Source organism: Rutilus rutilus (genome assembly GCF_951802725.1).
Source record: "Rutilus rutilus genome assembly, chromosome: 1".
Classification (NCBI taxonomy): Eukaryota; Metazoa; Chordata; class Actinopteri; order Cypriniformes; family Leuciscidae; genus Rutilus; species Rutilus rutilus.
In genome coordinates, this window is record NC_140209.1 from 45,013,630 (window position 1) to 45,026,489 (window position 12,860).

General features: G+C 37.4%; 1 protein-coding gene across 6 annotated transcripts in view; it reads left to right on the forward strand.

The window, feature by feature from the left end:
- Nucleotides 1-12,860, forward strand: part of rbfox1 (RNA binding fox-1 homolog 1) — a 257,018-nt gene that overhangs the window by 94,772 nt on the left and 149,386 nt on the right. For 4 of the 6 annotated variants that reach the window (XM_084399705.1, XM_084399704.1, XM_084399701.1 and 1 more), the window contains exon 2: nt 6,275-6,316. In XM_084399705.1, the coding sequence (XP_084255831.1) occupies nt 6,290-6,316 (27 nt within the window). In that variant the 5' untranslated portion in view covers nt 6,275-6,289. Of the gene's footprint in view, nt 1-6,274; nt 6,317-9,667; nt 10,079-12,860 lie in introns of those variants that run through there. The other 2 variants (XM_084399706.1, XM_084399697.1) reach the window with 2 other exon arrangements.

Here is a 12,860-nt window from a genome sequence, read left to right on the forward strand (position 1 = left end):
TTACGCAACACAATTTTCAACTAAAAAGAGAAAACTTTTAATGTGTTTTGGCCAGTCATTTGCACGACAACGGCATTTTGAGGCCCTGAAAAGGCAAATGAAAACAATACCGTTATCGTCTCCATGCAAACTACAAAAACACAAATAAGTGAAATTGATAACATCATGCGCATGTGTATTCTGTGTTCAGTCTATAGGCGCATAGTGTTTCTTTACAAAGTAACATCGCCAACTACTGGCCTGGCAGCATAATGCAGTGTTTTTAGTCGTTTCCGCGGGTCTGTGTGAATGGGGATCGTTTTGACAATGTTGTCGTCTGTACGTGAGAAACCCAAAGGAAAAACTTTTCTGTTTTTAATACATCATTGTTGTGTAAAGGTACCCTTAATTCCATCTCTGGGGGTCTGGTGAAGTTTTCACAGATTTATCAGGGGATTGATTTTCAATCGTAGCACAGTGCCGACTTTCCTTTGTTTAGTTTCTGGTTTTCTGTTATGCTCTCTTCCTCTCTGTCTTGCTCTCTTCCCCCTCTATCCATCGGTCCGGCTGAGCGCAGTCTTCTGTGTCAGCTTAATAAAGTCATTCTGCTCGGCCGTGTTCTGCCGCTTGTACTCAGCAGAGTGCTACTTATTGACATTTTTTCATTCTGCTTTTTCCGCTGCATGTGTAAGACCTATAGAGCTCATTGAGGGACTGAATTAGGCCTGCTCTCTCTCACTCTCTCTTTCTTTAGCTCTCCATCCTGCAATTCTGTGCCGCAACAGTTCAGTATTACCCTCCATCTCTGTCTGCCTCTCTCAAGTACTCTACGTAAGTCAGAGAGAGAGAGAGAGAGAGAGAGAGAGAGTGTGTATTCTGAGTGAAAAGGAGGGAAGCAGACCATTAGAGGTAAAGGATAAGCAAGCCCTTCGAGAGTCCTTTTGTCCTTTCATACAGAGGAGGGCTGTTTGCGCTACTATTGTTGGTTTTCCCCTTGATTTCATCTGGAAAGTATCATTACCGAACAAGAGCCTCTTCTGAGCGGTTTGAGCCCATCTCCACGCAGTATGCCGCGTCTTTTGTGGAATCGTGTGTGCCTGAGAAGCCCTGAAAGGGGAACTTGAAACAATTTACACCCTGTGAGCAATCAGACTCCAATCAACACATAGGATTTAGTACATATAATAATGATTACATTTGTTAATGAAGTATACCTATAAAGTATTTTTTTTTAATGAACACATAATTGTTTTTAATACATTGAATCATGTCCCCTTACCATTTACCTGTATCAGAGGTTAGATATTGTATATATATTAGTCCATATAGGATATTTAAATTAATTATAATATAGTGATGCCTCAATTTACATGCTGCATATATTATATACAATTATTAACTGTGTGTGTGTGTGTGTGATCAGTGGCCAATATTAAACATATTAAAAGTAATATCATAAATCAATATATCATGGCTGTCAACTGATTTAAAAAAAAAAGTTCTTATTTAAACAATAATAAAATATTCAGTAGTATTTTAATTAAACCACACTAATAATTCTATAACACAGCAGAATAAATTATGTTTGTGAATGTAATTTATTGTACTGTGTTATAGTGTAAAATAGTACTGATGATTTTTATTATTAGGCTACTTGAAAATTGAGAAATTACTTAAATTACTTTAATTGACAGCCATAATGATGATTTAAAATGGTAATTTTATTAAAAAAAAATCATTTTTAATGTTGGCCACTGAAGAGTAATCAACAAAAAATTCATGTTTGTTATCGGCCAGAATTTTGATATCCGTGTATACCTAAAAACAAACAATATATTTACTTCTAGTTTCACCTTTTGTAATATCTCTTCAGTGATTGTATGTCTCATATAATCAGCAAATACTGACATTTAAAAATACTGTACCTGGCATGAAATAATGAGCATATCAAGAAATGAATTGGATTAAAATGAATTACTTGAATGTTTTTAATCATTTTACAGCCTTAACAATATAATGATACAATATGAAAAACACAAAACATGAAAAAATAACAAATATTTCAGATTTCAGCAGCACAGGACTATATATAAAAATGTATGCCAGCGGTCTGAATCCAGAAACATGCTGTGTGCCCCAGAGCTATTGAGAAGCTTCTCTTAACGACCTGCTAGGGGCCAGTGGCTGAAAGGAAAGTGCTACCAAAACAAGTGAGCCATCATTAAGGTCAGCGGCTCTAAATAATACAATTCCTACCCTACAAGAAAACCTAGTGGTGCCCTGATTTTCTTTGCTTCTTTTTAACAGGGAAAATATATTCATTTGCATAAAACTTTCATGGGCATTTTGTTGAACTGTGCGTTAAAAAAAAATGCTGATGTCGTTCCTTTTTTTTTTTTTTACGATTAATTGAAAACTTTGCGCACTATATATAAACTTCCCTATGAAAGCGTAACGTTTTACGGTCAAGAGTGGTTTGCCAAACACCAGCGAGTTGCCGTTAGCAGAAGGCTTACTACTAATTTGATCCGCAGATATTTTGAGGTGACAAGGTTAATGCATCTGTTTTTTCTCATATCATATCAAATCAAAGCAATTTTCCTGGCCTTTATTCCCTCTATCTGTGGGTCATAATCCTCTTTAGGGTCTTTCGGCAGCTATGTCCAGTTACTAAATGATGAAAATCTTATTCGGCTTCACTCAGTGGCCTGGCTAATGGGAAATGAGCACACTTTGAAAAACAGCTAAGTGTTTTAGGCTGAGAGGAAAGTGGAACTGTTAATATCATTACATTTGAAGAGAGCGTTTGTAACACAGATTCTATTTCTTAAATGAAGATTGGCCAGTGCATTATGGATGTATTGACGGCAGGCATGAAGGGAAGATTAGTGGTATATCCAGGAACCCTCCCAGCGTAACCAGACCCTAATCTCGTAATTGTGTAGTTCTCTTTCAAACACTCAACAAGCATTAACAAAATTAGAAATGTTTTTCTTCCCCCCTCCTTTTTGAGGGTTGAGTGTGATTGATTAGTGTTTGAGAAACTCTGTGCATCAAGGCATGTAGAAATACTCTGCTCAATAGAATTAAACGTGATTTTTTTTTTTATATAGCGGTGGTTCTCAACTGGTGGGTTACAACTTACCAGAGGTGGGACAAAGTCATTGTTATGCAAGTCACAAGTAAGTCTCAAGTCTTTGCCCTCGAGTCCCGAGTCAAGTCGAGTCAAAGATGAGGCAAGTCCCGAGTCGAGTCAAAAGTCAAAGCCAACAAGTCTCAAGTCGAGTCCAAAGTCCTACCATTTTAGTTTCGAGTCATTTCAAGTCCTCTTACCACAGAAATAAAATTTATACAAATCATGTACGTCTGTAAGATTTGTATTTATTTAAACCTCTTTTTATACTTTGATTTATAATCAAATACAGTAAAAAACAGAATTTAATTTTCACAAAAAATTCTTGTATTTCAACAGCATATTGCACTAGAACAATGCACAGCATGCAGCTTCAGTCCTGTATTGTATTAACCTCATATTGCAAAACAGTTTAACTTTCAAATAGATATGGGTCGTTTTAGCCTAAACCTTTTTAAACATGTCATCAATAAAATCCTCACTCCTCAAAATTATCACTTCTGAAAAACTGGACCAACCTGATAATATAATTGGAATGCGTGTTGCAGTGCGTATGCGGTGCAAGACCAGCACGCGCAATAGTGCTTTCACATATGCTGCGTTTGCAGTGCGTGATCCGCGGCTGTACCACAAATACATAGCCTACTCACTATTTGTATTTCCAGAAGTTATTAGCATCTTTTATTTAAAAAAAAAAAATTGCCAGCATTGCGATTCTCTTTGTACACACGTAGGCTATACACTCTTTAATAGACGTATTCACGTTTAAATACAATTTAAACAACGTATTATTTAATGCATTACTCTTATAATTATATATTAAGTTGCTCAAACAAGTGGTAAAATATTTAACCATGTAGGCCTACTTATATTAAAATCGCATAGCCTACATTTTAAATTAAAACTTAAAATTGACAAAAACAGCAGACTCATACTCTTTCTTTTGCATAATTTAAATCTTTATACAATAAATCTCGCATGTCACAAAGAACTTGTTTTTCCACCTCCACGAATGAGACGAGTGTTATGTTGCCTTGTTGAAATATGTATTTTCCCTTGATTTAGGCTACCCCGGTCTTACGTCTCAGCATTGCGATTCTCTTTGTACACATATACACTCTTTAATAGACGTATGCACGTTTAAACACAATTTAAACAACGTAGGCCTATTATTCAATGCATTACTTCTACTTATATTAAGTTCCTAAAGCAAGTGGTCAAATATTTAACCATAGGCTACTTATATAAAAAAACAGCCGACTCTCATGCCTTTTATTTTATATTTAAATTAATACAATAAATCTTGCATGTCACAGGGAACATGTTTTTCCACCTCCACGAATGAGACGAGATTTGTTCATTATGTCGCCTTGTTGAGGTAAATTGTAGTTTTCCTTGCTTTACCCTGGTCTTAAAGTGAAAATAGTATTTAATTAAATACATTTATGGTGAGATTACTACATTTTATGTAATTAATCGCATTTATGGTGAAATTACTAAATTTTTAGGTCAATCTGTGTTCATTTTGACCACGAAACATGCGCTGTCACTTTAATTCAGCGCGTGCAGCACATGTGCAGCACAGCAGAAATAGACTCGGTGCGGAAACGATCGCGGCACTGCTGTATACGCACCGCACCTGGAACGGATCGACGGACTGCAACCGCGTCCAGTGTGAAAGCTCTAACCTGTTAACATGGGTACGGAAAAAAATACGCACCCGCTGGCGCATACGCACTGCAAACGGAGTATGTGTTAAACGGGCGTTAGATGCTGTCGAATCAAAACAACGTGGGACTACAGTGATTGGATGTCGTGCAGGCAGCGCGCGCGCTCGCTGCATGCATACAGGTGGTGCACATTTTTTTCACAGATGCAGATAAACTGAGAGCGGCGCGGCCATGTGGACATTTTTTCCCCCAGTTTTCATGGGAAGTAGCAAGTCTTCTCGAGTCAGAAGGCGCAAGTCCAAGTGAAGTCACGAGTCATTGATGTTAAAGTCCAAGTCGAGTTGCAAGTCTTTGTACATTTTGTCAAGTCGAGTCTGAAGTCATCAAATTCATGACTCGAGTCTGACTCGAGTCCAAGTCACATGACTCGAGTCCACACCTCTGCAACTTACAACCCAAAAATGTGTCGCAGATCTCTTCTAATTATATTAGTTTGTATTGTACAAGCCGCACAATCAAATTTAGTTCATTAGTAGAAAACACTTCCAATATTATTGTTATTGACATCAAAGGCCACACATCCAATCAAACTATGATATTTTGGGGCAAGCACATCTGTCTCATCTGTGAATAGCAGATGCCGACTTGGACGGGTTGCTTGAAATCCCCTCATCCTCAAAATCCATGAACAAAATAAATGAAAAGAATATGCATTAAATATACTGTAGGTTCACTTGCATGATAAACTTTGTGCGAACTACAATGTTTTTGTGTGAATTATTGGCTGCTGAAAGACTATGAAACTAATGAAAATATGAAAATAATTTTAGTTTTAAAGTTCAGTTCAGCTTGATATGGTAATATCAATACATTTCAATACACACACATATTTTAAATGTTGATGTATTACACTGAAAAACTCTATATTAACTCTTGAAAAAAACATTTTCTTCTTGTTTTAACTTCGGTATTTTTTCTAATATATAATATAAGCTGCAGAATAATGCAAATTTAAACCTTCACAGTTTAAAGCAGTTGTTTTAAACCAAAAATAATACTTAAAAACAAACGTGGCTGTTAAAAATCATACGCACACACACACATTCTCACTAGTGATTTGATTTCGAGTGATTTTAACATTTGTTCAGTTCTGGTACTATATTAGATCGCCTCTTGAATGTCGATGTAAAATCTGTTTCCTGAAGCAAAACCAGTTGAGATCCACTTGCTTTATACCACTCCCATTATTTGGAGAGAAAAAAGAAGAAAATATTGTTATGTGTACCGTTTCTGGCATGGAAACTATGTCTTGCCTGTCTTATTCCCTGTTCTCGCCACCTTTTGCATGGTTCCATGTTGCAAACCTCAGTTTTGACAGATCTCATTTTCTCTCCCTTCAGCCCACTCTAGATGATTGACTTGTAATTACTGAAGGGAGGTGCTGTATTTGGTGTGTAATGTGTTACTCTAATTTGTATGTCTCTGTTGACAGATTCCAGGACAACCAATGAGTTGTGATACGGACCAACTCAGGGTAAGTGATGCTTCTGTGTCGCTTTGTGTGGTTGTGTGCGTCTGTGTTTTTGTGTGCTCCTTTGTGCCGCTGTTGTGCTTCTGGATGTTGTTGGTATCGACCTTTTAATTAATCAATCCGTGAAGATCATACAACTGTGATTCATTCATGTAAAGACAAATCATTTCGTCACAATGACTTTAGAATGAATTCTTGTGTATCCTTCATGTTCATTTCAGCATTTCAGGCTGAGAAGATGATGATATTAAATCAATAGACAAAAAAAAAGAACCAAAACCTGTTATTCCCTCATACTCTGCGGTGTCCATATTAAAAATACAACAAAGCTTACCTTGCCTTCTCATTAAACTTTAATAGTGGCTCTCAAACCCTCCTGCTCACTCACTGGCCTGAAAAGCCAGGGTAGCAAAGGTGTCAGCTTCACTCCTGATGAAGACCCTCCCAAAGATCTTCATCTTCTTCAAACACACCGTATCTGTGTGGAGGGATAACCATGTGTCCTGATGGCTCTGCCTTGATCTCACATAGCACAGCCCTGCAGAATCATGGGAGAGATGCAGGAGCGGAGGTGCTGCAGTCCTCTCTCAGCGCTGTAATTTATCATGGTTTGTTGAAGGGTTTTAAGTCTGATAGGGCTGATATGATTAATGCCCAGACCTTACTGTTCATACACACCCATCACTCTCATTTTTTTTCTGGCAACTACTTTCTTGATTATTATTATAATTATTATTTGTAATGATATTTTTAATTCCCATTGAAATTAGAGCAGTAAAAGTGGACTACATTTAATTAACAATTCATATAGCCTATATTAATAAAGCTAATAATAATAAGCAGGCCAGTGCTGATTTTTCTCTTGGAAACATGAAAAGCACTTCTCTTATTTCTTTGCCATCTCATTTCCTCTTGTTAGTGACTCACTCAATAATCTGAAGACAGTTTTTCAGAAGTGCTTTTTGGAAGCTTGCCTTTAATATAGATTATAAGAGCAGGATCGAGGGTGATGTACTCAGTACTTTTTAAACAGGAAATCGACAACCTAATGCTACCTTTTTTTTTCTTTTAGGTTATGTTTTTGTCATAATCCAAACAAATGAGATGCACTACTGCTTTTACTGCCACTGCTTTTTCAGACTTGTAGCTTTTTTTAATTGGGCTAAAGGGCACTATCGGACCGAGGAGACGGCAGCTGAATCGGTCTGCTCCATGTAAATGGACATGTCAGTAAGCTGCACTCAGTTTCCTTGACCATTAGACCTTGCTTGCCCCGAAGTAAAATGGTTTAACGAAATTGTATGCTGAAGTATGTTCGTTTTGCTTGGGTGCACAAACAATGGGCTTTGCATTGTACCTGCCATTTATCTTTGTTTAATATGTCAACAATCATTTATTGCTTTCAGAATGTTGTTCAGAGTATTGACCGGATTTCTCTGTATTAATCGTTTCTTTCGGAAGAAAACCGTTCCATCTTGTTGCAAAAGCGAGCACAGCACTGTCTGGTACATATTTCTGTTTTTAGTCAGATAGTTCAGCCTTTAAATTCTGATGAAAATGCACTCAAAGTCAATCATTCCTGCTAGGCAGTACTCTATCATAAATAATGTATCGAATAAAATATTTAACTCATTTAACTTCTTACATTTATAAAAATTGTTCAATTTATTTAGAAATACTGAAAGTCAGTTTGTAGTTTTATCCAGTGTCCTCAATTTTTGGTAATTTCCCTTTAACTAATAAAAGCCAGTTGGTTCCATAATGGAATCATCGTCCCGGAAGTGACATAATTTTTAATGGGAACAGCACAAACAAGTCACAAAAAATCAATAGCAATGGATTTGATGAATTATGTGTTTTATGTATTCGTGATATTTTGCTGTGCTCTAAAACATCCCATCGTTTTAGATAAAATTACAGAAATCATAATATTTAAAAAACGAAATATTAAAATGAATGTTACATGGCACATATTTTATACACAGAGCATATTTAATAAGTTAAAGCTCAAAAGACACTGCATAACAGGAATGACCCTATTTAAATTATCATTAAGAAATGTAATTTATTTGAGCATTGGTGTTTTAAATTGCTGTGACTGACGGTTAGTGTTGTGCCTTAGAAATCCCTTACCTGTGGTGAAATCACTTTAACATGGCCTTATTGCTTTAGTTAACATGATGTGTGTGTGTGTGTGTGTGTGTGTGTGTGTGTGTGCCCGAGTCTGAGCCTTTAGCTTAATCATTTGTCCTCCTCAGACACTCTCACTCTCTCTCTTTCTCTTTGTGATGGTTGTACTTTCTTTTTTTATTGTTTTCCTTTTAAAGGGGAGTCAAATTGCTTCCTGAGGAGAATTTAATATTTAAATTTCCCTCAGAATTTAATTTCCCTCATAAATACACTGGCAAATCTCATTGCGTTTGTGTCTCACACATAAAACAAAAAAATGGACCTTGCTCAAATTTCCGTTTTGTCCCCTCTTGGTTTGAAATTCATTTACAGAAAGGTTTTGTTGTTGTTTTCCGTTATTCTTGAGTTTCTCTAATACCTGCGTTTGATTAAAAATCTCATCCCTCTTCTGAAGAGTAGTAATGAGTTTTAGCCTCATATGCGCTTGAGCTGGCTGGCTGCGCGTCTGGTCTCTCAGTAGCAGTAGCGTTGTAGAGTCAGCAGATGGCTGTAGAAAAGTGCTGTAAGAAGGCAGCCAGTGCGTCAGAGCCAAAGCAAGCCGAGCGGGAAGGCCTTGGCCCCAGTACTCGCTGCTTTTATCTCCAGCACATTCACTCCGGACGAGGAGGAGAAGAAGAGGGGGGGGGGGAGTCGTCCAGGCTGCAGAGTCAGGTGCAAGCTTCACATTTAGGAGAGGGTGGTGCTTTCTACCTCCTTTTCATCCCATTGTGCCATTTTTGACTGTAGTTTACCTGTATTTTTTTATTTTTTATTTTTTATTTACATGAATCTCACATAGCTGAGATTGCAGTATTTTTTGAAGGAAAGTTGCAAGCTTAATTTATTTATTTTTCCGGTCAGTTGTCTTCTTACCTTTCCTCAGGACAGAAGATGAGCCTTTTGAATTCACACTGATCTCTTCCCCTGCGCATCAGCTTCCGGGTGACAACGTCTGAGGATCTGAGCAGCATTTTGTTAGAGGGAAAAGTCCTTTTTTATGTATGGGGGAAAATCTGCTTCGGATCGTCCTATCAGCTGTGCGTTAACGTACACGTACCTTTCTTGAGGAGCCTGTGCTAGAGAACCCTGCACACACTCTCCGTCTCTCTCTCTCTCTCTCTCTCTCTCTCTCTCTCGCTCTCTCTCTCTTTCTCTCTCTCTCTTTCTCTGGCACTTTGAGTGCACAGTTGTACTGGACTTCCTTGGTGCACGGATCTTCTCATTAAATAGATACGTCAGGAATTGGCGCCTAAGCAGGGGTTGTCAGTGAAAGGGTGAGGAGGACCAAGTGGGGAAAGGCAAGAAAGAACAAAAAAAAAAAAAGAAGAAAAGAAGAGCAAGAACAAGACTGCTAGAAGCATCTCAAACCTTGTGAAGTAGCTTCTTCTTCCTCCAAGTGTCAGTTTTAATAAGCTCTATTGTAGTGATATAATAAATTATACAAAAGAACTGTGAGCCTGAGAGAGTGGAAACAAGAAGGATTCATCCGGGTTTCCGTAGCTGAGCTCGAGAAGTTAAAAGAAGATAAGTAAGGAAGCGTTTCCTCACTGCCGGAGAGCCCCTGACTCCTCGCTCAAGATGATGATGTATTTGTGGGTAGGTAACAACCATCCCGACCGATTCGTTGGTGTTTGCAGGCTTCGCTGTGCATGTGTGCTGTACAAAAGTGTTGTGTGTGTGTCGTCATTGATGTTTATGTGTTTTCTCATCTGAAGAATCTGATAGTCTGAGCATTTTTGTAGCAATTGGTTGCAGGGTGGAAATCAGTCCAAATACATTTGATCCTCTCTACATGCGATATCCTCTGTTGTGTTGTGTTGTGTTTTGTATACCGGTTGGCAATCAGTCATTTTAAAGTTTCATCTCTCTCTCTCATCTCGTCCTTGCCGAGGCTACTCTTTCTTTGGAGTAGAGAGTGTCAGAGAAGCGGTGCGTGACACGTTGATTCATAACTGCAGGGTTAAAGCACAGGAAGTCATTTTAGAGAGCTGTAAGCGTGTGTGTCTTGGCCTGCTCATTATCTGTCTCTTCACCTGCCATTACCACTCAAAATCAGTCCTAGCTGAGGAAATCTCGCTGCACTTAATTGCCCATGGAATAAATTTAAAGCACCCTGATGACTTCTTCACTGTGAGGGTTTATCAGGAAATTAATCTTATTTGAACAGATCTTAATCTGATGGGCAGTTCAAGTGAAAATAGAAATAAGGAACGAGTTGATCCTTTACATAATGTGTCAGCCGGAGGTTTTTTTCTTTTCTTTTTTCCCCATTAAGAGTCATGTTTGATTTTGTACGATGTACAAGTTGACTGACTGATTTTTTCGAACCATAAAATAATGGAGGCAAGATAATAATAATTATTATAATACATTTTCTTGTGTTATTGAAAATAAAGCAAGACGAATGAGAACTTTTATTTAAGTATACTCTTATAATATTAATAATTAAAGCGCAAACATGCTCTTAAACTCTGTCAGTAGTCAGAAGAGCTCAGAATCAAAAGACTTGATAAACACACAAGACAATCTCCAGTTACTTAGTCATGCATCTACGGCAAACTGAAATTCTATATTAAGAGAATGAATATTGAATGTTTAATTGGAACATGGGTGGTCTGGAAGGAATATGCTTCTTAGGAAAGATTCAAGGATGAAATTTCCCAGGAGATGCAGAAATTACTGTGCTGTATAAAAGTATACAGTTCTTGCTAAATATTTAATTTGCGTCATTTTAAGTTGGCTTGTGACAAGAAATGCACTTCTTTGCTGGTTCATTTGAAGTGAACAATACTGATACATCTTGTTTTTAACATTTTGAATTCTGAATATAGATAGACAGACAGACACACACACACACACACTATTGCTTTTAGTCTTTAGTTTACATAATATAGACAGAATGATGTCCAGAGGCCTAAGATTGTAGAGACATGGATGATACCACCAGAGTGCATTCTGGGTTAAGCTGAACGTGACATGTTTTTCTTTTTAAGAGGCCTCTGGTAGCCATTTGACAATCCAATTCAGGCTCTATATCCGACCCTTCAGTATTACTTTTGTCATAGATCGTATGGCTGTAAACTAGAATTAATTGTGTGTGTTACTTTTTCAGCCACGGGGTTTTCATCTTAACAGAACTGAATAGATCATCAGAACGTTGTGCCACGTCCAAATACGTCAGATGTGGCGATAAAGTCTTAATTACAAAATAGACCCCATGTCTTCTATAGCATTGTGTCTTCAAACAAATAAATGCAAATAATAATTTTAAAAAAGTTCAACGTAGTCCACTTTTATGCACTGGTGTCAATTGTGGCCCGTCAGGCTGAGGAATGAATCACTGAGGTAGAGAACAGACTGAAGCAAACAGCAGTGTCAGAGCTGCAGTGCTGTCCAGGCTGATGTTATTGCCTTTCTTACTATTTACTCCCCCCTGCTGCTGAAAAAAACTGCTGTGGAGGCACTTCTAGCCCCTTGTCAGAGTTGTCTTTCAATAGATGCTATGAAAGCAGTTTATTCAATTGATTGATAAAGGCCGTCCTCCATGATAACCAATAGAGGAGCCACAGGGCCATGCGGTGTGTAGGAGGCACATATTGCGACTTAACTTCTTGACACCAATATATTGGTAAACTCGTCACTTGTGAAAGCAAGAATCTGAACCTCTTGTGATCAGTTTTTTTTTTTAAGTGCCACAATTTAAACTGTAATTATATATGATAATGAATAAAAAGCCATTTATTATACAAGCATAATTAAAGAGTTTGAAAGGTTAGGCACTTTGTATGCATAATATCATGTCATGTCAATCCAAATCCAAATGCTTTTTTTATTTTTTTTTATTATGTGGAACATTTAAGCTCTTTTCCATACAACATTTACTAAGACACAGAACCGCTACGACCAGAATCAGTGAACAAATCAATTGTTTGAGTTGGTTCTTATAGCTCATACAGCAGTTGTACTACTGTATTTTATGGTATTTTTGGTGTTTTTGAATAAGTTAAATAATTTTCTATTTTTAGATAAGCTTGGGTAAGCTATTTGTTTAATTTTGTAATGAAAAGCAAAGTATCCCTTTCAAAGAATAGCTGTGTCCCAGCAGGCTTCGACGTTTCGCCGATGTGACGCCATCTGCCTTCGAAGGCAGCCTTTGAAGGATGCAGCCTCTGAATTAAAAAAAGTAAATATGTGTAGAGAGAGAGAGACTTTGACTATGATAGAAAAATATAAGTGTACCATTGGCCATTAAGATAAAGGTGTAAAGTGTATTGAATATTTAGCTGTTTCTTTCCATAATTTGTATGCCAATTTATTCATGTTGGAACCCCCATACGTCTATGTGTAAAACAGCATCTATACGCATATAAAGTTTATA